The 25,276-nt window shown below is 49.4% G+C and overlaps 1 protein-coding gene across 1 annotated transcript in view; it reads left to right on the top strand.

Moving 5' to 3' along the window:
* The window catches only part of Gtf2ird1 (GTF2I repeat domain containing 1), a 111,663-nt gene that overhangs the window by 35,153 nt on the left and 51,234 nt on the right, over positions 1-25,276 (top strand). The window contains exons 2-7 of the mRNA XM_045143784.1: positions 7,776-7,889; positions 15,083-15,224; positions 18,215-18,370; positions 19,209-19,392; positions 22,719-23,029; positions 24,621-24,710. Coding sequence (XP_044999719.1) covers positions 7,782-7,889; positions 15,083-15,224; positions 18,215-18,370; positions 19,209-19,392; positions 22,719-23,029; positions 24,621-24,710 — 991 coding nt within the window. The 5' untranslated portion in view covers positions 7,776-7,781. The remainder of the gene's footprint in view (positions 1-7,775; positions 7,890-15,082; positions 15,225-18,214; positions 18,371-19,208; positions 19,393-22,718; positions 23,030-24,620; positions 24,711-25,276) is intronic.

Consider the following 25,276-nt stretch of genomic DNA (forward strand, 5'->3'; position numbering starts at 1 on the left):
AGTTGCTGTGACTTCTCAGCCCTGTTGTTTTTATTTATTTACTTTTATTATTTTAGTGTTTTCCAGACAGGGCCTTATTCTAGCACAGGCTGACATGGAACTCACTCTGTGGCCCTAGGTTAACATCATACTCAGTGATCTTGCTGCCTCAGCCTTTTCAGTGCTAGGACTAATGGCATGTACCATCACTCCTGGCTCTATGCTTTTTTTAAAACTTACTTATTTTCATAAGCAGAGAGAGAGAGAGTATGTTCATGCCAGGGCCTCCTGCCACTGTGACCTTGAACTTAAGTCTGTTGCCCAGGCTGGCCTCAAACTCCCAGAAATCCTTCTACCTCAGCCTCCCGAGTGCTGGGATTACAAGAGTGAGCCACTGATGCCTGGTACAATTTCATTTTACTTTTTTTTTGTTGTTTTTTTAAGGTAGGGTCTCACTCTGGTCCAGGCTGACCTGGAATTAACTCTGTAGTCTCAGGGTGGCCTTGAACTCACAGCGATCCTCCTACCTCTGCCTCCCGAGTGCTGGGATTAAAGGAGTGCGCCACCATGCCCAGCTCATTTTACTTTTTAAGGCATGTTTGTGTATGTGCATGTGTGTGGAGGCTAGAAGTTCAAAGTCATTGCTGTTGGCCAAAGTCAAGGTGTTTGGTAGGACAGGGTTCCCTTTGATGTGTCTAAGGGAGAATTCCCTCCTCTTTCCTTCCAACTTCTGGTGGGGTTGGCTCTTCTTGATTTGAAACACCATGTGTTAGTTGCTCATCACTGTGACAAAATACCTGAGAGAAACAAAGTACAAACAGGAAAGGTTTATCGGAGCTCAGAGTTTCAGAGCTTGCGGGCCACGGGCTGCCGCCCCATTGCGTTGGGTCTGAGGAGGGGGGAGCCAGCAGGGTGGCAGCAGTGTGTGGAGGAGGTTACTCACCTCGTGGCTGCCAGGAAAGAGGGAAGGAAAGGGGAGGTAGAGGGAGGATCTGGAGACCAAATATGCTCTTCAGGGCTGGAGGGATGGCTTAGCGGTTAAGGAGCTTGCCTGCAAAGTCAAAGGGCCCAGGTTTGATTCCCCGGGACCCACAAAAGCCAGATGCACATGGTGGCACATGCATCTGGAGGACCATTCTCTCTCTCCTCCACCCCGCTCCTCTTTCTGCCTCTTTCTCTCTGTCAAATAAGTAAATTAAAAGAAAATATTAAACAGATATGCCCTTCACAGGCCCACCTTCCGTCATCGGCCTCCTCCAACTAGGCTAACTGCGTGTATTAATTAATTCACTCATTGCTGGGACCAAAGTCCTAACAAAAAGCAGCTTAAGGAAGGGGAGGATTTATCCTGGCTTACGTTTTCAAGGGGGTGCATTCCCACAGAGTAGGGAAGCCATGGTGCTGGGAGCAAGCTGGTCACATTTCACCCGTAGTCAGGAAGCCGAGAGTGGACAGGAAGTCAGGCTGGCCTATCAAACCTCTGCCTTCCCAGTGCTGGGATTAAAGTGGGCACCACCATGCCTGGCCCCTTCTTTTATTTGCTTTCTCTCTCTTTTAAAAATCATTTATTTATTTATTTGAGAGAAAGAGAAAGGCATGTCAGGGCTTCCAGCCACTGCAAACGAACTCCAATTGTATACACCACCTTGTGTATCTGGCTTACATGGGTAGTAGGGAATAGAACCTGGGTCCTTAGGCTTCACAGGCAAGTGTCTTAACCACTAAGCCATCTCTCCAGCCCTATTTTCTTTCTTTAAAAAAATTTTGGGGGGGTTGGAGTTGAGGTAGGGTCTCATTCTAGCCCAGGCTGATCTGGAATTCACTGTGTAGTCTCAGGGTGGCCTCAAACTCACAGTGATCCTCCTGCCTGTGCCTCCTGAGTGCTGGGACTGAAGGCATGCACCACCACACCCAGCTTTAAAAATATTTTTATTTTATTTGAGAGGCAAATATATAAAGAGAGAGAAAGTGAGAATAGGTGCGCCAGGGCCTTCAGCCACTGCAAATGAACTCTAGACACAAGGTCTACCTCGTGTATTTAGTTTATATGGGTTTTAGGGAATAGAACCTGGGTCCTTAGGCTTCACAGGCAAGTGTCTTAACTGCTTAGCCATCTCTCCAGCCCTTATCTTGTATTTACTTGTGTTTTCTTGTTGTTGTTTCAGTTTATCTTCTCTCTTTTTCTCTTTTTGTTTTGTTTTGTTTTTTTTTCGAGGTAGGGTCTTACTCTGGCCCAGGCTGACTTGGAATTCACTATGTAGTCTCAGGGTGGCCTTGAACTCATGGCAGTCCTCCTACCTCTGCCTCCTGAGTGCTGGGATTAAAAGGTGTATACCACCACGCCTGGCTTTCTTCTTCTTTTTTTAAATAAATGTTTTATTCATTTATTTACTTGAGAGAGAGAGGGAGGGGCAGTTAAAATGGGCCTACCAGGGCCTCCAGCTACTGCAAACAAACACCAGACCCATGCACTACCTTGTGAATCTGGCTTATGTGGGTACTGGGGAATTGAACCTGGGTCGTTGGGCTTTGCTAAGCCATCTCTCCAGCCCTGTTTCAGTTTTAGAAATACAGTCTCACATAGCCCAAGATGGCCTCAAGCTTGCTATGGGGAGGCAGAGGTAGGAGGATCTCTGTGGGTTCAAGGCCAGTGTGGAACTACAGAGTGATTTGCAGGTCAGCCTGGGCTAGAGTGAGACCCTACCTTGAAAGAAAAAAAAAAAAAAAACCACCAAAAAGGTGATGCCATCATGGGTACAACTTAGGCAGTGAAGGATGAGGCAGCAGGAGTCAAACTAGATCTAGAAAGGTTTGGAGGGCTGGAGAGATGGCTTAGCAGTTAAGCTCTTGCCTGTGAAGCCTAAGGACCCCGGTTCGAGGCTCGGTTCCCCAGGTCCCACGTTAGCCAGATGCACAAGGGGGCGCACGCGTCTGGAGTTCGTTTGCAGTGGCTGGAAGCCCTGGCGCGCCCATTCTCTCTCTCCCCCTCTATCTGTCTTTCTCTCTGAGTCTGTCGCTCTCAAATAAATAAATAATTTAAAAAAAAAAAAAGAAAAGAAAGGTTTGGAGACCCTTGTTGAAGGGACAGGGCACGTGGACCCAGTTCCACATGGCCTACCTTGGGGAATGAGGTGAGGGTATTGGATTTTTTAAAAAAAATTTATTTGTTCTTTCCTATAGAATTACTTGCCTTCTATCTTTATTTTTTTCATTTATTTTTATTTATTTATTTAAGAGCAACAGAGAGACAGAGAAAGAGGCAGATAGACAGAGATACAGAGAGAGAGAATGGGCGAGCCAGGGCCTCCAGCCACTGCAAATGAACTCCAGACGCGTGCGCCCCCTTGTGCATCTGGCTAACGTGGGTTCTGGGGAATCGAGCCTTGAACCGGGGTCCTTCAGCTTCACAGGCAAGCTCTTAACAGCTAAGCCATCTCTCCAGCCCTGTTTTTTTTGGTTTGGAAGCAGGCTGTCACTATAGTCCAGGTTGACCTGGAGGTCACTCAGGTTGGCCTTGAACTCATGGCAGTTGTCCTTAACGCAATGCCACCATGTCCTGCTGTTTATTGTTTGAGACAAGATCTCACGGTGTAGTCAGAGGTGACTTGGAACTAAAAGTCCTTCACCAGCCTCCCAAGTGCTGGGGTGGCAGGTGTGTGCCAACACATCAAGCCTTCACTTCCTTCCTTGTATCCTGTCTTTTATTTATTTATTTATTTGCAAGAGAGAGATAGAGAGAAGAGAGACAGAGAAGGAATTGGTGCACCAGGGCCTCTAGCCACTGCAAATGAACTCCAGACACATGTACCCCTCGTGCATCTGACTTACATGGGTCTAGGGGAATCGAACCTAGGTCCTTTGGCTTTGCAGGCGAATGCCTTAACCACTAAGTCATCTCTCTAGCCCCTTATATCCTGTCTTGATTGCTTGGACTGGGGCCTCTCTTCTGGTACCCCTCCTCCTCTTGGGGACTTTTCTCATTTTTTATTTTGGGCCAATCACCACATGTTCCACAGTTTATCATCCTTCTTGTTTTCTATAATTTCCCCCTCACATTGGGGCTTGCTTTACAGATGAACATGCTTGGAATTAAAAAATATATATTTTATTTATTTATTTGAGGAAGAGTGTGAGAAAAAAAAATCAAGCAGATAGAGTAAGAGAGAGAATGGGTATGCCAGGGCTTATGGGCACTGCAGAAGAACTCCAGATGCATGCACCACCTTGTGCATCTGGCTTTATGTGGATACTGAGGAATTGAACTTTGGCTCTTAGGATTTTCACAGAAGTGCCTTAACCACTGAGTCATCTCTCCAGCCCACACTTTATTTGCAAGCATAGAGAGAGAGAGGGAGAGAGGGAGAGAATGGGTGCACCAGGACCTCTATCTACTCAGACTCTAAGTCCTTCATTCCTTCCTAAGTGGATTAAGACCTTGGCTGGAAGGAGCCAGCGACTGGGGTGACTTAGAGGCCAGGGCAGGAGTGGTGTCTGCCGCCGCCTGCTCTGCCTTGATTTGATTTAGGCCTTGGCAGCTGAGGACATTCAAGGGAGTGACTGGCAGCCTTGGCTGTGGGTAGTAACTATAAGCTCTCAGGGAGGTATATCTGTAGGCTGGGTCTGTGAAAGTCCAGTCACACAGCAGACACCCCTTGTGGACTCCAGGCCACAGAATGGCTAGGAAGAGGTGGTCAGTCTCTTAGAACCTCAGTACATCCCATGTGTGGCCTGTCTTCCATATAGTGGATATGCATGCAATGCCTTTTAAATATATGCTTGAACTTGTTTTGTCTTAAGACAAGTTCTCAAGTAGCCTAAGCTGACCTCAAACACTATGTAACCAAGGGTAACCATGGACTAAGGATCCTTCTGCCTCGACCTCCCCAGATCCTTACTGGGGGATTCTAGGCAGGAGCTCTACCACTGAGCCACACCCCAGCCCCTCACTGGGGGATTCTAGGCAGGAGCTCTACCACTGAGCCACACGCCAGCCCCTCACTGGGGATTCTAGGCAGGAGCTCTACCACAGAACAACACCCCCAGCCCCCCCACTGGGGGATTCTAGGCAGGAGCTCTACCACTGAGCCACACCCCCAGCCCCTCACTGGGGGATTCTAGGCAGGAGCTCTACCACTGAGCCACGCCCCCAGCCCCTCCCTGGGGGATTCTAGGCAGGAGCTCTACCACTGAGCCACGCCCCCAGCCCCTCACTGGGGGATTCTAGGCAGGAGCTCTACCACTGAGCCACGCCTCCAGCCCCTCACTGGGGGATTCTAGGCAGGAGCTCTACCACTGAGCCACGACCCCAGCCCCTCACTGGGGGATTCTAGGCAGGAGCTCTACCACTGAGCCACGCCCCCAGCCCCTCACTGGGGGATTCTAGGCAGGAGCTCTATTATTGAGCTATTTCTTCAGTTCTCTCTTATTCTGAGACAGGGTCTCTCTAAACTGGACTCACTTGAAGCCCAGCAGGCCTTAAACTCACACTACTCTGCTACTCCTGCCTCAGTCTCCCAAGTAGCTGGGATGACATCTGTCTCCAACAAAGTCTGGCTAAAATCAGTTGTTCTCTGAATCCATAGAGCAGATCTTGTGGAACCCTGAGGCCAGTGACCCGCTCTGCGCCACCCTCGTTGCTTCTGAAGTTTCAGTTGTGTACTTCTCTGCTCCTCATGACTCCCTCTGACATGGGCGGCTGTGTCTGGGACCCCCAGCCTGGCCCATGGCACACACTGGGCCGTGAGCTAAACTCCGCCAGTCAGCTTAGTGGGCAGACCCATGCTGGCCCACTCGGAGCTCGTGGTGGTGATCAAATGCCACCATGGCCTTGATGCTCCTGAAAGCTCTGAGCCTCCAGGTCCTCTTGCTTCATGATTCCTCTCTCCACCAGTGTGTGCCCGGAGTCCTTGCCCACAGGCGGGAGAGATACGGGTCTCGACCGCAGCTCTTTCCGTGGCTGCCACGCCCAGTCAGGTGCGCCCCGGAAGCGAACCCTGGGGTTGGGCTGGGGCGGGTCCTGGCTCTGCTCTGGGCAGCAGGTGGCCACCACTCCCCTCTATTCCCAGGGACAAAGAACCAGGAAGCCAGTCTTTGTGTCTAGGACTTTGCCAGCTGCTGAGAGGAACCCCACTAAATCAGGGCAAAGTCCCTCATGGGGAAGCCCAGTCTGAGGAAGTGGCCTTCACCCTGCTGGAACCTTCTCCAAGGCTGAGCCCCATAGCCAGGAAAGACTCTGAGGCCTCAGCCTATGGCCGCCAAGTCCAGGGGCCCCGACCCAGCCTGACTTGTGGGAGGGTGGGGCACCATTGATCTTTGAAACCTGTGGGGACACCAGGTATGGGAATGCTGGGCTGTCATATTTACGCTCAGGAGTGAGAGGCAGAAGAATGAGAAGTTCAAGGCCATCTTGGGAAGCAGAATGAAACCCTTTTTCAAAAATAATGTGGGTTCCTGAGCTAGAGTGAGATCCTGCCTTGAAAATACAAAAATGATAATAATAATCATGTGGGGTCTGGGGAGATGGCTCAGTACTTTAAAGCACTCTCTGTTTTTCTGTCTTATATAGTTAATTAAGTAATAAATATGAAAAATAGCCAGGTGTAGTGGCTCATGCCTTTGGTCCCAGCACTTGGGAAGCAGAGGTAAGAGGATCGCCGTGAGTTTGAGGCCACTCTGAGACTACATAGTGAATTCTGTGTCAGCCTGGGCTAGTGAAACCCTACCTCAAACAACAACAGCAACAACAAGAATAATAATAGGGCTGGAGAGATGGCTTAATGGTTAAGTGCTTGCCTGTGAAGCCTAAGGAGCCTGGTTCGAGGCTCGATTCCCCAGGAGCCACATAAGCCAGATGCACACGGCGCATGCATCTGGAGTTCATTGCAGTGGCTGGAGGCTCTGGCTCGCCCATTCTCTATCTATCTGCCTCTTTGTCTCTCTGTCTGTCGCTCTTCAAATAAATAAACAAAAATTTACAAAAAGAATAATAATAAAGGGGATGGAAAGATGGCTTAGCAGTTAAGGCATTTGCCTGCAAAGCCTAAGGACCCAGGTTCAATTCGCCAATACCCACATTAGCCAGATGCACACGGCGGTACATGCATCTTAAGTTTGTTTGCAGTGGCTAGTGGTCCTGGTGTGCCCATTCTCTCTCTCTAATAAATAAATAAAATATGTAAAATAATAATGGTGGGTGTGTTTGTAGGGGAGGGCAGTGACTGCATTTATATATAAGAGGAAGGTTGGTAGTTGGGACCTGTCTGGCTGACTGTGGGTCATGATACTCAGCTTGGTTTGTTGGGGAAGGAGATTACATACTTGAGGGGACATGCCATTGTGTCGCTTCCTGTGGAGATCTGACCAAACATTGTTTGCTTTTGATAGGGCACCAACAGCATATCAAAGTAACAATTCCACCTATGTGCAGGGTAGTGGGCTGAACCAGTGAGTTTTGGAACCAGTGAGTTTTGGGGGTTACTTCTAGGAGATGGCTCAGTGGGTAAAGTGTTTGCATGAGAACCTGAGGTAAATCCCCAGAATCCATGCTAAGCATGCTAGGTGTGGTGGCACACGCGATTAATGTCAGCACTCGGGAGCCCAAGGTAGGAGTCTCACTGAAATTCAAGACCAGCCTGGGATTTCAGAGTAAATTCAGGTCAACCTTGACCAGTGAGACCCTACCTTGGGGGGAAAAAAAAAAGTAAAGCTCTTGGTCACTCCTGTTTGAGAAGTTGAGATCATTCGGGGAGTCCATGGGCTGGGTGTGCCCACTATCCTGTGTTTCTTTCTCTCTCCAGGTGACCATGGCCTTGCTGGGGAAGCGCTGTGACATCCCCACCAACGGCTGGAACTCCGCGTTCGCCCGCAAGGACGAGATCATCAACAGCCTCGTGTCTGCCTTAGACTCCATGGTGAGCGCCCCACTGCCGGCTGGGAGGAGGGTGAGACCTGGGCTGGGAGAACCCCTAAAGGTCTAGTCCACCAACATCTAGCCCTTGGGGTGGGGAGGTGGCTGTGTTGGATAAAAGTGCTTGACACGCAAGCAAGATGTCCTGAGCTTATGTCCCCCAGAACCTATGTGTAAAGCTGGGCACTGTAGTCCCAGTGGGCCTGTGGCGAGATGGCAGGTAGAGACAGGAGGATTCCAGAAGTCTCTGACCAGGTGGCCTGGCGCGGCTGCAGACAGCAAAGAGATCCTGTGTCAGACAAGATGGAGGGCGAGGACCAACATCTGAGGTGCCGTGATTCCCACACCCACATTCTCAAATCTGAATGCCTGTGCACAAAAACACACTTAGCACCCATATTCACACAAAGATTGTAAGAAATCTAGGGGGTGGGAACATGGTTCACTGGTTAAAGTACTGGCTTAAAAAGCCTAATGGCCCAGGTTCAATTCCCTAGAACCTACTAGAGCTAGATTCACAGAGTGGTGCCTGCATCTGGAGTCTGTTGGCAATGGCAGTGTGCCCATTCATATTCATTCTCTCTTTCTCTCTCTCTCTCTCTCTCTCTGTCTGTCTCTCCATAAATAAGTAAATTTTTAAAAATCAAGGGCTCCTACTGGAGAGATGACTTAGTGGTTAAGGTGCTTGCCTGCAAAGCCAAAGGTCCCAGGTTCAATTCCCCAGCACCCACATAAGCCAGATGTACAAGGGGGGCACATATATCTGGAGTTCATTTGCAGTGGCTGGAGGCCCTGGTGTGCCCATTCTCTCTCTCTCACACACACACTCCTTCTCTGTCAAATAAATAAATAAAAATAAAATTTCTTTAAAATCAAGGGCTGGAGAGATGGCTCAGCAGTTAAAGGAGTTGGCTTGCAAAGCCTGCTGGCCAGGTCTTGATTCTGCATTACCCATGTGGTGGCATGCACAAAGTGGTGTATGCATCTGGAGTTTGTGTACTCTGGCAAGAGGCCCTGGATAGAATGCCCATATTCTCTCTCTCTCACTCCTTGTAAATAAATGAAACTGGATTTTTAAAATCTAACCCTCGATCTGGGTGTGATAATATATGTTCAGCATCCTGGCACTCAGGAGGCTGCAGTGGGAAGATTGTGAGTTCAAGGCCAGCTTGGACTGTGGAGTGGTACCCAGTGTTGAAAACAGGGCCAGGGTGAAGCTCTGTGGAAGAGCAGGTTTAATATGAACAGGTCCAGCAGCACCAAAAAACAAAGCCAGCCAGGGGTGGTGGCACACACCTTTAATCCAGCACTTGGGAAACTGAGGTAGGAGAACTGCTGTGAGTTCGAGACCCTACCTGGGGGCTGGGGAGCCAAACAAAAAAATAGCTCTATCGGGCATCAATTTGTATTTCAGGATGATAAAGTGGGAAAGGTTAAGTGGGCAACACCTTGCCGGAGGTCACACAGTATGACCAAGTGTAAAGTCACTGGTTTTCCCAATCACGGGCAACCTCCTTTGTAGATTGTTCCTGCTATTGGATGGTTCAGGGGCTGTTTGACATGGAATTTAGGCCAGAGCTGAGAGACGCCATCAGAAGCTGCTCTCAGCTCCACAATGCTGGGATGAACATCCAAGCTAGACACAGGTTATGGTGGGAAGAGATTCCTTTCAAGCTTAGAGATCCAGGGGGAAGTTCCATCAATGGCAAAAGCTGTCTCCGGTTCACAGATCAAGCAGAGAGAGACAGAGAAACCACCAGCAGCGAGGAAACACTAAAAAGCAGCAAGCAAGACCTTCAGAGCTCAAACCTCTATATGCCATCTGCCCCCCAGCGACACACGCCTGATAGCAGGGGTCTGTCTGTGAGGGGCTAAAGCTGCCACTCAACTTTTTTTTTTTTTTCCTGGCTCAGGCTGACCTGGAATTAACTATGCATGCAGCCTCAGGGTGGCCTCGAACTCACTGCGATCCTCCTACCACTGCCTTCCAAGTGCTGAGATTAAAGGCGTGTGCCACCACATCTGCCTCTCAACTTTAAATATATTTATTTATTTATTTAAGAGAGGGAAACAGAGAGAGAGAGACAGAAACAGAGAGAGAGAGACAGAAACAGAGAGAGAGAGAGAATGGGCGCGCCAGGTCTTCTAGCCACTGCGAACTCCAGACGCTTGTGCCACCTCGTGCATCTGGCTTATGTGGGTCCTGGGAAATGGAACCGAGGTCTTTTGGCTTTGCAGGAAAGCGCCTTAACTGTTAAGCCATCTCTCCAGCCCCAAACTCAACTTTTACAAAACAGCTGAGTCTGTGGGGCCGTGCGTTCCAACTACCACAGAATCCTGCAACCATCACCAACTTGTATGCCATGGTGGTCAGAACCACACCAGCCACCTAGGACCGTATGTGACTGTATATATATATTTTTTTTCCCAAGGTAGGGTCTCACTTACTCTGGAATTCACTAGGTAGTCTCAGGCTGGCCTTGAACTTACAGAGATCCCCCTGCCTCAGGCTCCCTAGTACTGGGTTTAGAGGTGTGCACCAACACTTACTTTTATTGTTGTTTTTTTAATTTTTTTTTTTAATTTGAGAGTGACAGAGAGAGAAAGAGGCAGAGAGAGAGAGAGAGACAGAGAGAGAGAGGGAGAGAGAGAGAATTGGCTCACCAGGGTCTCAAGACACTGCAAAAGAATGCCAGATGCGTGCGCCCCTTTGTGCATCTGGTAACGTGGGTCCTGGGGAATCAAGCCTCAAACTGGGGTCCTTAGGCTTCACAGGCAAGCACTTAACCACTAAGCTATCTCTCCAGCCCTTATTGTTTTTTTTTAATACCTTATTTATTTATTTATTTTTATTGCTGAGCCATCTCTCCAGCCTGAGATAGCAACTCCTTTTTAAATTTATTTTTATTTTTTAATTTTTTGTTTATTTTTATTTATTTATTTGAGAGCGACAGACAGAGGGAGAATGAGGCAGAGAATGGGCACGCCGGGGCCTCCAGCCACTGCAAACGAACTCCAGACGCGTGCGCCCCTTGTGCATCTGGTTCACGTGGGTCCTGGGAAATCGAGCCAAGAACCAGGGTCCTTAGGCTTCACAGGCAAGCGCTTAACCGCTAAGCCATCTCTCCAGCCCTAATATTTTATTTTTATTTGTTTCTTTGAGAAAGGGAAAGAGGCAGAGAGAGAGAGAGAGAATGGGCATGCCAGGGCTTCCAGCCACTGCAAACAAACTCCAGATGCATATGCCACCTTGTGCATCTGGCTAATGTGGGTCCTGGGGAATTGAAATGAAGTCCTTTAGCTTTGAAGGCAAGTGCTTTAACTGCTAAGCCATCTCTCCAGTCCACTTTTATTGTTTTGACATCAGTGGCCTCCCGGGGCCACTCCTGGGTAGGGAGGTTGAGGAAGCTGCCTTAGGTCACAGCACACAGCAGTTCTGATCAGAAGTTTGTCTTTACAGCCTTGGGCAAGTGTTACCTGGCTCAGATAAGGATCAGCACTTATTAAGTAAGCATCAAGTGTATGTCATAGGATATTCCTGTTGAGGAGTTGCTTTGAAATGCTGTGGTCTCAGATACAGAGTGAACTTGGGACTGGGGATGGGGGAGAGTCACAGAAATAACCAGTTTGGCAGCTGCTTGGAGATATTCAAGCCTGCCTGATCTTCTGTTTGAGATATATATATACACACACACACACATATTTGAGAGAGAAAGAGAAGAGAAGAGAATGCACACACCAGGACCTCCAGCCACCACAAACGAACTCCAGACTCCAGACGCATGTGCCCCCTTGTGCATCTGGCTTATGTGGTGCTTGGAGAATCAAACCAGATCCTTTGGCTTCATAGGCAAATGCCTTAACCACTAAACATCTCTCTAGACCTAAGGACCCAGGTTCTATTCCCTAGTACCCACGTGAGCCAGATACACAAGGTGGTATATGCATCTGGAGTTCGTTTTGTTTTGAGGCAGGGTCTTACTCTCGCCCAGGCAGTCTTAGAATATGCTCTCTAGACCCACACTGGCCGCAAACTCATAGTGATCCTTCTACCTCGTTGTTTTTTTTTTTTTCTGAGTTCTAACTCAAAACAAAAAAGCAGTAACTTTTTTTTCCTTTCTGCCTTAGCCAGATCCCAGGCATGCTTGCCCCGGTGCTCTGGGCTTTCTTGCTGTTTTCTCAACACAATTTCCTTTACTTTATGTAAAATAAAAAATGAGGGCTGGAGACATGGCTTAGCAGTTAAGGTGTTTGCCTGTGAAGCCTGAGAACCCATGTTTGAGGCCCCAGGACCCACATAAGCCAGGTGTACAAGGTAGTGCATGCATCTGGAGTTCTTTTGCAGTGGCTGGAGGCCCTGGCATGCCCATGCTCTCTTTCTGTCTGCCTCTCTGTCTGTCCCTCTCTCAAATTAATTAATTATTTATTTAAAGTTAAAAAAAAAATGAAAGCCAGTCATGGTGGTGCACACTTTTAGATTCAGCAGTGAGAGGCAGAGGTAGGAGGATTGTTGTGAGTTTGAGGCCGCCCTGAGACTACATAATGAATTCCAGGTCAGCCTGGGCTAGAGTGAGACTCTACCTGAGGGGAAGAAAAAAAAAAGGCAAGCAAACAACAACAACAAAAAGAATAAATAACCAATTTGATGTACCCACCTAAGATGTTAAGATGTTCTTATTTACTTTGTATATTTTTTGAATAATATTTATTTATTTGAGAGTGAGTGTGAGAGAAAGAGGCAGATAGAAAGGGAAGGAAGGAGAGAGAGAAAGAATGGTGTGCCAAGGCCTCTAGCCACTGCAAACAAATTCTAGGTCAGCCTGAGTTAGAGCAAGACCCTACCTCGGGAAACCAAAGAAAAAAACCCAAATATATATATATAATTATTTATTTGAAAGCAGAGAGAGAGAAAGAATGGGTATGCCAGGGCCTCCAGTTGCTGCAAACAAACTGCAGATGCATGCGCCACTGTTCATCTGCCTTTTGTGGGTACTGGGGAATCAAATTTGGGTTGTTAGGCTTTGCAGGCAAACAGCTTAGTCTCTGAGCCATCTCTTAGTCCCACTTTGTATATTAAAAACATTATTTAAAGAGAAAGGAAGGGAGGAGGATACTTAATAGGTTGATATTGTATATATGTAAGTACAATGATTGTAATGGGGAGTTAATATGATGGAGAATGGCCAGGCGTGGTGGCGCACGCCTTTAATCCCAGCACTCGGGAGGCAGAGGTAGGAGGATTGCTGTGAGTTCGAGGCCACCCTGAGACTCCATAGTGAATTCCAGATCAGCCTGGGCTAGAGTGAGACCCTATCTCGAAAAATCAAAAATAAATAAATAAATAAAATATGATGGAGAATGGAAGTTCAAAGGGGAAAGTGTGGGGGTGGGGAGGGAGGGAATTACCATGGGATATTTTTTTATAATCATGGAAAATGTTAATAAAAATTTAAAAATTAAAAAAAAAAACATTATTTAAGGGTTGGAGAGATGGCTTAGTGGTTAAGCGCTTGCTTGTGAAGCCTAAGGACCCCAATTTGAAGTTTGATTCCCCAGTAACCATGTAAGCCAGATGCACAAGGTGGCTGACTGCCCTGGTGTGTCCATTCTCTGCCTATTTCCCTCTCTGTCTGTCTGTCTCTCTCAAATAAGTAAATAAAAATAAAAATACTATTTAAGCCTGACATGGTGATGCACAACTTTAATCTCAGCACTCGGGAGGCAAGAAGTAGGAGGATCGCCGTGATTTCTAGGCCACCCTGAGACTACATAGTGAATTCCAGATCAGCCTGGGCTACAGTGAAATCCTACCTCTAAATTATGTGTGTGTGTGTGTGTGTGTGTGTATGTGTATTTGTTTGTTTGTTTATTTGCAAGGAAAGAGGAAAAAAGAAAGAGACAGACAGAATGGGCATGCCAGGGCCTCCGGACGCTGCAAAGGAACTCCAGGCAAATTTGCTGCTTCGTGCATCTGGCTTTCCATGGGTACTAGGGAATCAAACCTATACCCATCAGGCTTTGTAAGCAAACTCCATAATCACTGAGCCATCTCTCTAGCCCTCCTTTGCATATTTTTTGGGGGGAGCTCTATTTTATTTATTTATTTATTTTTTTAAAAATATTTTTGTTCATTTTTTATTTATTTGAGAGCTACAGACACAGAGAGAAAGACAGATAGAGGGAGAGAGAGAGAATGGGCGCGCCAGGGCTTCCAGCCTCTGCAAACGAACTCCAGACGCATGCGCCCCCTTGTGCATCTGGCTAACGTGGGACCTGGGGAACCGAGCCTCGAACCGGGGTCCTTAGGCTTCACAGGCAAGTGCTTAACCACTAAGCCATCTCTCCAGCCCTATTTTTGGTTTTTTGAGGTAGGATCTCACTCTAGTCCAGGCCAACATGGAATTCACTGTGTTGTCTCAGGGTGGCCTTAAACTCACAGCAATCCTCCTACCTCTGCCTCCTGAGCGCTGGGGTTAAAGGCGTGCACCACCACGCCCAGCTTTTTATTTTGTTTTTTTTGAGGTAGGGTCTCGCTCTAGCGCAGGCTGACCTGGAATTCACTATGTAATCTCAGGGTGGCCTTGAACTCATGGCAATCCTTCCTACCTCTCAACCTCCCAAATGCTGGTACTAAAGGTGTGTGATACCACACCTGATTGTACTTCGGTGGTTTTTTTTTTTTTTTTTTTTTTTTTTTGAGGTAGGGTCTTGCTAGAGCCCAGGCTGACCTGGAACTCACTGCGTAGTCTTAGGGTAGCCTTGAACTCATAGTGATCCTTCCTACCTCAGCCTCCTGAGTGCTGAGATTAACAAGTATGTGCCACCACACCCAGCCCTACTTTTGAGTATTTTAGTGTGTGTACGCGTGTGTTTTGCATATACACGTGTGTCCAGAGGCATATGCCCCATGTATACACATGTAGCAGCCAGATGAAGGCATCAGACGTCCTCCTTTATCAAGTTCCCACCTTTATTTCTTAGAGATCTGAGTTTTTCACAGCCTGGAGCTCACTGTTTCTTGGTTAGGCTGGTTGACCATCAAGCCCTGGCAAGCCTTCTCCTTCCACCTCCTCGGTGCTGGGCTTGCAGGCCGCTGTCACCCCAGGCACCCCCAGCCCCCGTGGACGGTCTTGCCCGCGCCCAGGCCCCGCGGACGGTCTTGGCCGCGCGCGCTCACGCCTCTGCCACTCCCCGCAGTGCTCAGCGCTCTCCAAGCTGAACGCGGAGGTGGCCTGCGTCGCCGTGCACGATGAAAGCGCCTTCGTGGTGGGCACCGAGAAGGGGAGGATGTTCTTGAACACGCGGAAGGAGCTGCAGTCGGACTTCCTCAGGTTCTGCCGTGAGTACCCCAAGCTCCTGATGTCAAGAGCCTAGCTGTTCCCTCCCCAGGAGCCCTGGCCCGGCCCGCAGTCCCAGCTTTTATCCGGAACACATTGCTTGGTGTGAACACGGGGTTGTCCCGGGTGACCCTATTGGTTAGAACCACCCCAGCAGTCCCTCAGTGAGGCCCACTGTAGCTTCCCAGTTCAGCCTTTTTTTTTTTTAAAAAAAAAATTATTTGGGGGAGAAAGAGAGAGAATGGGTGCTCCAGGGCTCCAAACGAACTCTAGATGCATGAGCCACCTTGTGCTTGGCTTCTGTGGGTCCTGGGGAGTCGAACCTGGGTCCTTTGGCTTTGCAAGCGAACGCCTTAACTGCTGAGCCATCTCTACAGCCCCCAGTTCAACCTTTTTAACAGTGCTTTGAATCAAACCCAAATCCTCCTGCTTATTAAGCAAATGCCCTGCCACTGAGCCATGTACATCCCCAGCCCCCGATTCTATCTCTTGACTGGGAATATATCAGCCAGGCCACCAGTGCCATTGTCCAGCTTACACGCTTCGAACATGTGTACGTGTGACGCTTTCTAATGGGCACACACTCATCCTGACATCAACCCTGTGGTTGTCATCGTGGGTGTTATTTCTTGCATTTTCCTCCTGGAGACAGTGGCTAAAAGCCTGCACCCTGTGCCAAACATTTTTGGGTAGAGACTGCTCACTCAATACAAGTGAGCTGTGTGTGATGTTGTGTGGCTTAGCTGTTGTATTAGACACTTGTGGTGTTCCTGTGTAAAACGGGAAGGCAAGGCAGCAGGAGCATGAAGCAGCTGGTCACATTGTGTCCACAATCAGGAAGCAGAGAGAGATGAATGCTGGTGTTCAGCTCACCTTCTCCTTTGTGTTCAGTTCTAGGCCCCAGTTAGTGTAATGGCACTGCCAACAGATTTGTTTCCATGGGGATTATAAATCCTATTAAGTTGACAACTGAAATTAACCGACACAGTAGTAGAGCTCCTGCCTAGAATCCCCCAGTGAGGGGCTGGGGGCGTGGCTCAGTGGTAGAGCTCCTGCCTAGAATCCCCCAGTGAGGGGCTGGGGGCGTGGCTCAGTGGTAGAGCTCCTGCCTAGAATCCCCCAGTGAGGGGCTGGGGGCGTGGCTCAGTGGTTGAGCTCCTGCCTAGAAACCCCCAGTGAGGGGCTGGGGGCATGGCTCAGGGTAGAGCTCCTGCCTAGAATCCCCCAGTGAGGGGCTAGGGATGTGGCTCAGTGGTAAAGCTCCTGGCTAGAATCCCCCAGTGAGGGGCTGGGAGTGTGGCTTATTGGTAGAGCTCCTGCCTAGAATCTCTCACTGAGGGGCTGGGCCCTTGGCGTAGTTGGTAGAGTGCTTACTTATATTTTATTCATCTATTTATTTGAGAGAGAGAAAGAGGCAGAGAGAAAGAGAGAGAACAGAAATGCCAGGCCTTCAATCGCTGTAAACAAACTCCAGACGCATGCACCACCTTGTGCATCGGACTTACATGGGTCCTGGAGAATCGAACATGTGTTCTTTGGTTTCACAGGCAAACACCTTAACCTTAACTAAGCCATCTCTCCAGCCCTAATTTTTTTTTCAATTTTATTTTATTCATTTGAGAGAGAGAGAGAGAATGGAGTGCTTACTTAGGATATGTAACACCAATTCATCCACAGCACTGCAAAGAAAACAAAATTATGTCTGGCTGGGTGTGGTGGCACACACCTTTAGTCCCAGCACTCGGGAGGCAGAGGTAGGAGGATCGCCATGAGTTCGAGGCCACCCTGAGATGACATAGTGAATTCCAGGTCAGCCTGAGTGAGACCCTATCTCAAAAAAACAAAAACAAATAAAAATCCCGTCTGGTTAGGCTGTAGAGGCCCAGTTTTATTCCCAGCAAGTGAATGAAGTCATCACACACACCTCATCTCATCCCCACAGATGAAAAATGGAGTGCAGTAGGCACTACCAGAAGGTACCCAGTCAGGCCTCTGGTTCCGAGACCTGTATTCTTTCTCCTGCGCCCCCCCCTCCTCCCCCAGAAGCCAAGGCGGCTCTTTGCTGGGACCTCTCGGGGGCTCCCTGCTCGGCCACGTGGTAGACACCACGTCACCACCAGCTGTTGTTGTCAGGACTGTAGTTGGTGTCCCATTCTCCTGGGCCTGCTCCCTAAGATTATCCATGTCACACCAATACAGTGTTTGATTTATCAGTTATTTCTGCTTCACCATTCAGTCCCGGTCCAACTCAGCCTTCCCAACATGCACCCTGTCTAACTTGTGGCTGGGGGGCTGGGGCCTGAGGCCAGGTCTTGGGGATGGCAGGATTCTGTGTCGTTCCCCTCACCAGCACCACCACCTCCCAAGGGACAGTATACCTGGTTTTCCAGAGCCAGAAAGAGCTACTATTTTTAGCACCTTAGGCCTTGGCTGGTTTATTTCAAGCTTCACAGATCCCTATGGAAAGCAGGCTCTAAGCTGGGAGAGGCTGGGAGGCCCTGCTGGTCCCCTTTCTGAGGCAGCTTCTAGAATATGTCATAAAGATCCACTCAACAGCTCTCAGGTCCCCCGCCATGTCCCAACCTGGTTATGATTCTGCCTTCTCTACAGCCCCCTGTCCTTCCCAGAGAGTCCCTGTTGTCCCCTGTTATAGCTGTGCAGAAAATGGGGCCTGTGGAGGGAGGGGTTCAGAAGGGATATCCGTGTCAGAACGCACATGTCACGGAAGACATTTGTGTAACCGCAGTTCTGTGCCAACCATGGTGGGTTCCTGATTACCAAGGCCCAGAGAGGGAAATGGCCTTAGGTCACCCAGCCAGTCTGAAGGAGCCAAGGGTGTTTAGGAATTGTGCAGCGACCAGAGCTGGCCATTACTGGGGAGGTCGAGGCAGGGCTTGCTCATTCATTCATTCATTCATTCATTTGTGCATCTGGAGCTTGGTGGCTTTTGGGACCCATGTTCACTGTGGTCCCCCATGCTCTTGTCTCACAGGAGGGCCCCTGTGGAAGGAGCCGGAGGCCGGGTACCCTAAGAGGGTACAGCATTGTGAGGGTGGCATTCGGAGCATCCCACGGTCCGCGGTGGAGCACAACGCCGACGTGTATTTGCTACAGAAGATGGTAGAGGAGGTGTTTGATGTTCTTTATAGTAAGATCCTGCCTCATTGCATTTGGGGTCCCCTGCGTGGTTGGGAGGTCCACTTTACCTAGCCACACCTACCTCAGCATAGCCCCTGCCCGGTCACCCACCTCAGCCCCTGCCCGGCCCACAGCTCTACACTTAGCCTTGCCCCGCTCTCCCCAACGCAGCCTGGCCTCATCTGCCCCACTGACCTCAACACAGCCAGACACTGCTGTATTCTATACCCCTTGGCCCTCCCCTCAGGCCCAGTCCCAGCCTAAACCCATCTGCTCCGCCCCCGGCCTGGCTGGGTTCTCCCCAGCTCAGAGCCGCTCCGCCCTATTGAACCCCACCCGGCACTCCAGCTCCGTCCCGCCCCATTGCCATCTGCCTCACCCATCTCAGCCCACTTCTGCTCTGCCCAGCCCGCCCGCTGTAACTGTGGGCCCAAACACAGCAAGACCCTAAGACACGGGCATTGCTCATGCCACCTTTTCCTAGTGCAGTACCACCCCAGGTTGAATAGCCCACCCAGCCCGTGTTCCTGGAGGCCCTGTGCCCCTGCGCTTCACATGGCCTCCCAGCAAGCCGTCAACGAGCGCGAGGTCGATACTTGACTCACGGTCACTGGGGGGCTCTTGTCCCCCTCAATCTAGCATAGGAGCCATCTGGTACCTCTTTTTTGTTTGTTTGTTTGTTTTCCAGCCCTCACGTGCAGTGGGAAGGGAGGGGGAGCCGAGTGGGGCTTTTTCTGCCCCATCTCTGCAACCACGTGGCACCCGGAGCCCTTCAACACTGCCCAGCTCTGGTGTACCCACCCTGACCCTAAGTCCATGCTGAGCCCCACTCCTTCACTCCCTGACAGGTGAGGCCCTGGGCAGGGCCACCGTGGTGCCACTGCCCTATGAAAGGTTACTCAGGGAGCCAGGGCTGCTGGCCGTGCAGGGGCTGCCGGAGGGCCTGGCCTTCCGCAGGCCCACGGAGTATGACCCCAAGGCGCTCATGGCCATCCTGGAGCACAGCCACCACATCCGCTTCAAGCTCAAGAGGTGAGTGAGCCACGCCGCCCTCCCGGAGACGCCGCCCCGAGGCACCCAGTGCAGGATCCCAGGGGGGCAGGGGCGGGGTCCCCCTGGAAGCTTTCCCAGGGAGCTTCTTTGTTACAGTGGGCAGAAGCTCTGGGGAAAGTTGCGCCGCTGGCCTTGCAGCACTAGGGATGGACTGCACCGAAGTGAGACATTGAGAGAGTCAGCCGAGGCGCGAGCCTCTAACCCCAGCACTTGGGAGCTGAAAGTGGGAGGATCAAGGTCAACCTGGGCTGTATAGCCAGCTTCCTTTTCCTTTTTTTTTTTTTTTTCTTAGACTGTGTTAGCTGGGGCCCTGGGGGATGGCTCAGTGGGTAAAATGCTTGCTGTATAATCACTGGCCTTCTGCAGTTCAAGTCTCCAAATACCTGACCAGAAACAGCTTGTGGGAGGAAAGGGTTTATTTTGGCATGAGAAGTTTCATGGTGGCAGGGGAAAGCATGGTTTGAGCAGAGGCTGGGCATCACCTCCTTGCCAGCATCAGATGAACAACAGCATTAAGAAACTGAACCAAGGCCCGGAGGGATGGCTTAACAGTTAAGGTGCTTGCCTGCAAAGCCAAAGAACCCAGGTTGAGTTTTCCAGGACCCACGCAAGCCAGATGCACAAGGCGGTGAAACACACATCTGGAGTCTGTTTCCAGTGGCTGGAGGCCCTGGCGCACCCAATCTCTCTTTCTCTCTCTGTCTCCAATAAATAAATAAAAAATATTAAAGACTCAGCGGTAAAGAAAAATGAAGTTATGAAATTTGCAGAAAAATGGATGGACCTGGAAAGGATTATTATACTAAGTGAGGTAACCCAGGCCCAGAAAGCCAAGCGCCACATGTTCTCTCTCATATGTGGATCCTAGCTACAGATGATTGGGCTGCGTGAGAATGAAAATACTTAGTAGCAGAGGCCAGTTAGTTAAAAAAGAGACATAAAGGGAAGAGAAAGGAAGGGAGGAGGGTACTTAATAGGTTGATATTGTGTATTTGTAAGTACGGTGATTGAGATGGGGAGGTAATATGATAGAGAATGAAATTTCAAAGGAGAAAGTGTGTGGGTGGGGAGGGAATTAACATGGGATTTTTTTATAATCATGGAAAATGCTAAGAAAAATTAAAAAAAAATAAAAATAAAAATACATAAAAAAAATTAAAGAGAAAGAAAGGAAGAAACTGAACCAAACTCTGGCAAAGGGGTCCTGGCTACAAAACCCAAAAGCCTGACCCCATCAACACATGTCGTTCAGCAAGGGTCTCCCCCCCAAAAAATGCCATCGGCTGAGAACCACCATTCAAAACGTATGAATTTATGGGAGACCCCTAATTCTACCACCACAACCACAAAGACCTGAGTTCAGATCCCCGGCTCCTGTATAAAAGCTGGGAGTGGTGGCCTGTGCCAGCAATTCCAGAGCTGGAGAGGCAGAGGCAGGAGTATCCTTTAGGGCTCGATGACTAGCTAGTCTAGCTGACTTGGTGGCCTGTAGGTTCGGGGTGAGGCCCTGTCTCAAGAAATAAGGATGGCAGGGCAAGGTGGCACACATCTTTAATCCCAGCACTCAGAAGGCACAGGTAGGAGGATCACCATGGGTTCGAGGCCACGCTGAGACTACACAGTGAATTCCACGTCAGCCTGGCCTAGAGTGAGACCCTGCCTTGCAAAACCAATAGAGAGAGAAAAAATAAATAAATAAGGTACAGAGAGACTGAGGAAGACACTGCCATCAACCTCTGGCCTCTACGTGCACACATGTGTACCCACGCACATAGGCACATGCACAAAAAAGTTAGTGGATATGGAGGCACATGGTTTGTACCCTCAGTACTTAGGAGGCTGAAGCAGGAGGATTAGGAATTCAAGGTCATCATCCTTGGCTACATGGTAGGTCAAGGCTAGCCTGAACTATAAAGTCTGTCCCTGTATCAATTAAAAAAGAAAGTGTTTGTGCTGGAGAGATTGCTTACTGGTTAAGGTGTTTGCCTGCAAAGCCAAAGGATCCTGGTTCAAGTCTCCAGAACCCACATAAGCCAGATGCACAATGGGTCACATACATCTGGAGCTTGTTTGCAGTGGCTGAGGGCCCTGACATGCCCATTCTTTCTCTCTCTATCTGCCTCTCTCCATCTCTCTTCCTCTCTCAAATAATAAATAAAAATAAAATGTTTTTTTCTTATAAAAAGAAAAAAATGGCCAGGCATGGTGGCATATGCCTTTAATCCCAGCACTTGGGAGGCGGAGGTAGGAGGATTGCCATGAGTTCGAGGCCACCCTGAGACTACAGAGTGATGTCCAGGTCAGCCTGAGCTACAGTGAGTCCCTACCTCGAAAAAGAAAAAAAAGAAAAGAAGAAAAATGCTGGAGAGATGGCTTAGTGATTAAGGCACTTGCCAGCAAAGCCTAAGAACTCATGTTTGAATCTCCAGGTCCCACGTAAGCCAGACATGCAGTGACTTAAGCATACAATGTTGCACATACATACAGGGGGCGCATGCATCTGGAGTTCCTTTGCAGTGGCTGGAGGCGCTGGCACTCCCATTCTCTCTCTCTCTCTCTCTCTCTCTGCCTCTTTGTCTCTCTCAAATAAATAAAATACATTTTTTAAAATAGTGTTTGGGTCTGAGGAGGTGGCTCAGTGGCTAAAGGCACTTGCTTGCAAAGACTTTTGGCCCCCTGGTTCACTTCCCCAGTATCCACATAAAACCAGATGCACCAGTGGTGCATGCATCTGGAGTTGGTTTACAGCAGCAAAAGGCCTTGGCACACCCATTCTCTTTTCCCTTCTCTCTGCTCAAGATTAGCTGAGTATGATGGGATATGACTTTAATCTCAGCACTTGGTTGGGAGGCTGAGGCAGGAGGATATCCTTGGCCATATGGTGAGCTCAAGGCTAGCCTGGGCTATATGATGAGCCTAGTTGTGAATCAGACTTGTTAGGAACTGATGTGTCAGGGCTAGACAAGACAGCCTGGTTGCCTTTCTGCCCAGGTGTCTTACACCCAGTTGCTAAGTTTGCTCCAGAGATACAGGAAAGACTGGGGCCAACAGGATGGGAGGGAGCCAGAGGAGGGTGTGACCGATGGCCTGAAACAGGCCTGGGGGTAGGTTCTGGTCCCTCTTGGGTACTGGATGCATCACACACCCCACCTCTGGGCCTGCATCTGCATCTATGAAGTGGAACCTGGCTTGTGCAGCATTGCAGCATTGCTGTGCTCTACAGAGGCTGCGTAGTGTGTCAAAAGAGCTATGACAGGCAGAGCCAGTGCCCAAGGCTGTCCTCACGTCCTCTCTCTCTCATTCAGGCCATTCGATGATGGTGGGCAAGACTCAAAACCGCTGGTGGAACTGAACGGTGTCTCCCTGCTGCCCAAGGGATCCCGGGACTGTGGTCTGCATGGTCAGACCCCCAAAGTCGCCCCCCAGGAACTGGTTCCCAATGCTGCCTCATCCTCCGTGGCCAGCTTCCTGTACACCACTGCGATGCCCAACCATGCCATCCGGGAACTGAAGCAGGAGGCGACCCCCTGCCCACTGACTCCCAGTGACCTAAGCCTGGGCCGGCCCGGGCCTGAGCCCAAGGTCCCTGTTGTCCAAGACTTCTCTGACTGCTGTGGTAATGACGCAGTGGGCTCCTGCGCGTCTTGGGTCGGGACTGAGGTTGGGATCCGGCTGCATTTGGCAGGCCTCCACTCCGCTATCTGGGAATAGCCCTTGGCTGTGACCAAGAGGTGTTGATGGTGACCCCGTGGGGTGGTCAAGGGCGTATTCATGCTTATGAAGCTAGACACATTTAGTAAGCACCTACTACATACCTTGCTTGGATTCAAGGCTTAGAGGCCAAGAGAAGAAACAGCTGAATGTGAGGGATGTGTTAATTCATACCCTGTCTGCTCTACTCTGTGGTTGCGTATGGCAGGGCAAGTCCCCACTTCTGTGAGCCTCTGTTTCCTCATCTGCTCATACATGTTAACTCTCACCTCTGTGATGCTTGGGACCAAGACCCCCAAAGATTTGAGGTTTTTGTTTTCAAATTTCAGAGGTTTTGCTTATACGTGGTGAGATACCTTGGGGAACACAATCTTAAGTCTAAATGTGTAAGTAGAGAAGTGAGGATCAGGGGTTCGAGGTCACCCTTAGCTACACAGTGAGTCTGAGGCCAGCCTGGACTGCATAAAACCCTATCTTAAAAATAAACTAAAGCCAAAACAAATCTTGGGGTGTTGGTACACAACCTTTAACCCTAGGAGAAGCAGAGGTAGGAGGATCTCTGTGAGCTCGAGGCCAGCCTTGAATTCCATGTCAATCTGGGCCAGAGTGAGAACCTACCTCAAAAAGCCAAAAAAAAAAAAGTAAAATAAATATCAAATTTGCTTGTTTTCTCTATACCTTATACCCATAGCCTAAATGGTCATTTTATTTGAAAAGCTTGTTTTGTTGGGATGGTAATGCATTCTTATAATCCCAGTGCTTTGGAGGCGGGGGTAGGAGGATTGGAATTTAAGGCCAACTTGGACTACGTAGTAAGGCTTTGTCTCAAAAAAAAACAAAAGGTAAATTTGGAAAAATAAGAATGAGTGTAAAACTATGGCTTAGCGGGTCAAGTGTTTGCCTAGGCGTGCACGAAGCCCTGGGTTCCAGCCCTAGCACAACATAAACCAGGCGTGCTGGCACACGCATGTGACCCCAGAACTCAGGGGCAAGGTAGAGGCAGGAGGACCAGGAGTTTTAAGGTCACCCTTGGCCACGTTGCCAGTTTGAGGCTGGCCTGGCTGTGGTATTCTCTCCCCCACCCCCTGCCAGAGCTCATTCCAATATATGGCACATAGTAGGTTGCTTGTTAGTAAAAGGGGATGAAACCATGAAGACTGGATATGTCAAGCCAAGGTGTGTGTATGTGACTTTATGAGTGAGTGGGTGGGTGGGTGGATGGGTTAGGGTGAGGAGGGTATCTGTACCTGAAGTAGACATCCTCATTGGCAAAGGTAACCCTTGACCTCCTTTGGATAGTAGATTCTTGTGTAGAGGAACTTGGAGCCCCTGTTGGGAAACCAACCTTGAGTTCACGGTCACAGGACTTAGTTCTAGGGTCTCCCTAGCAAATTCAGCTCTTATGCCAGGGCTAGAGCCCATGTCCTAGGGCTTGGCGCAGGGCCCTTTCTCATGGGACCCCTCCCAAATGTGCCCTTCTCCTGTCACTTGTCCAGGACAGAAGCCTGCGGGACCTGGTGGACCTCTTATCCAGAATGTCCATGCTTCCAAGCGTATCCTCTTCTCCATCGTCCATGACAAGTCAGGTAGGCCGGTGCCCTTGGCGGAGACCTGGCTCAAATGAGAGTGTTGGTGGCAAGGGGTGGAGGTGGTCCAAGCAATGGAAATAAGCCCACTGGGCACTTGGGGGAGGTGGGAGGAACAACTCTGCCCGGGAACTGTGAGTCGAGTCAGGATGTGAGAGGTGTCAGTTGCAATGTGCCAAATGACCCCCAAAATACAGCTTCAAACAAGTATTTGGGGCCTGGCTCAACAGGAAAGAGTATTTGCTATTGCAAACATGAGGACCTGAGTTCAATTCCTAGTATCCACATAAAAAGCTGAGTGTGGGGCTGGAGAGACGGCTTAGTGGTTAAGCGCTTGCCTGTGAAGCCTAAGGACCCCAGTTCGAGGCTCGATTCGCCAGGACCCACGTTAGCCAGATGCACAGGGGGTATACACATCTGGAGTTCCTTTGCAGTGGCTGGAAGCCCTGAGTGCCCATTCTTTCTCTCTCTCTCTCTCTATCTGCCTCTTTCTCTCTCTGTCACTTTCAAATAAATAAATAAAATAATTTTTTTTTTTTATGGAGGAAGGGATATTTATTGAAAGT

Source organism: Jaculus jaculus, chromosome 2, assembly GCF_020740685.1.
Source record: "Jaculus jaculus isolate mJacJac1 chromosome 2, mJacJac1.mat.Y.cur, whole genome shotgun sequence".
In the NCBI taxonomy this organism is placed as follows: Eukaryota; Metazoa; Chordata; class Mammalia; order Rodentia; family Dipodidae; genus Jaculus; species Jaculus jaculus.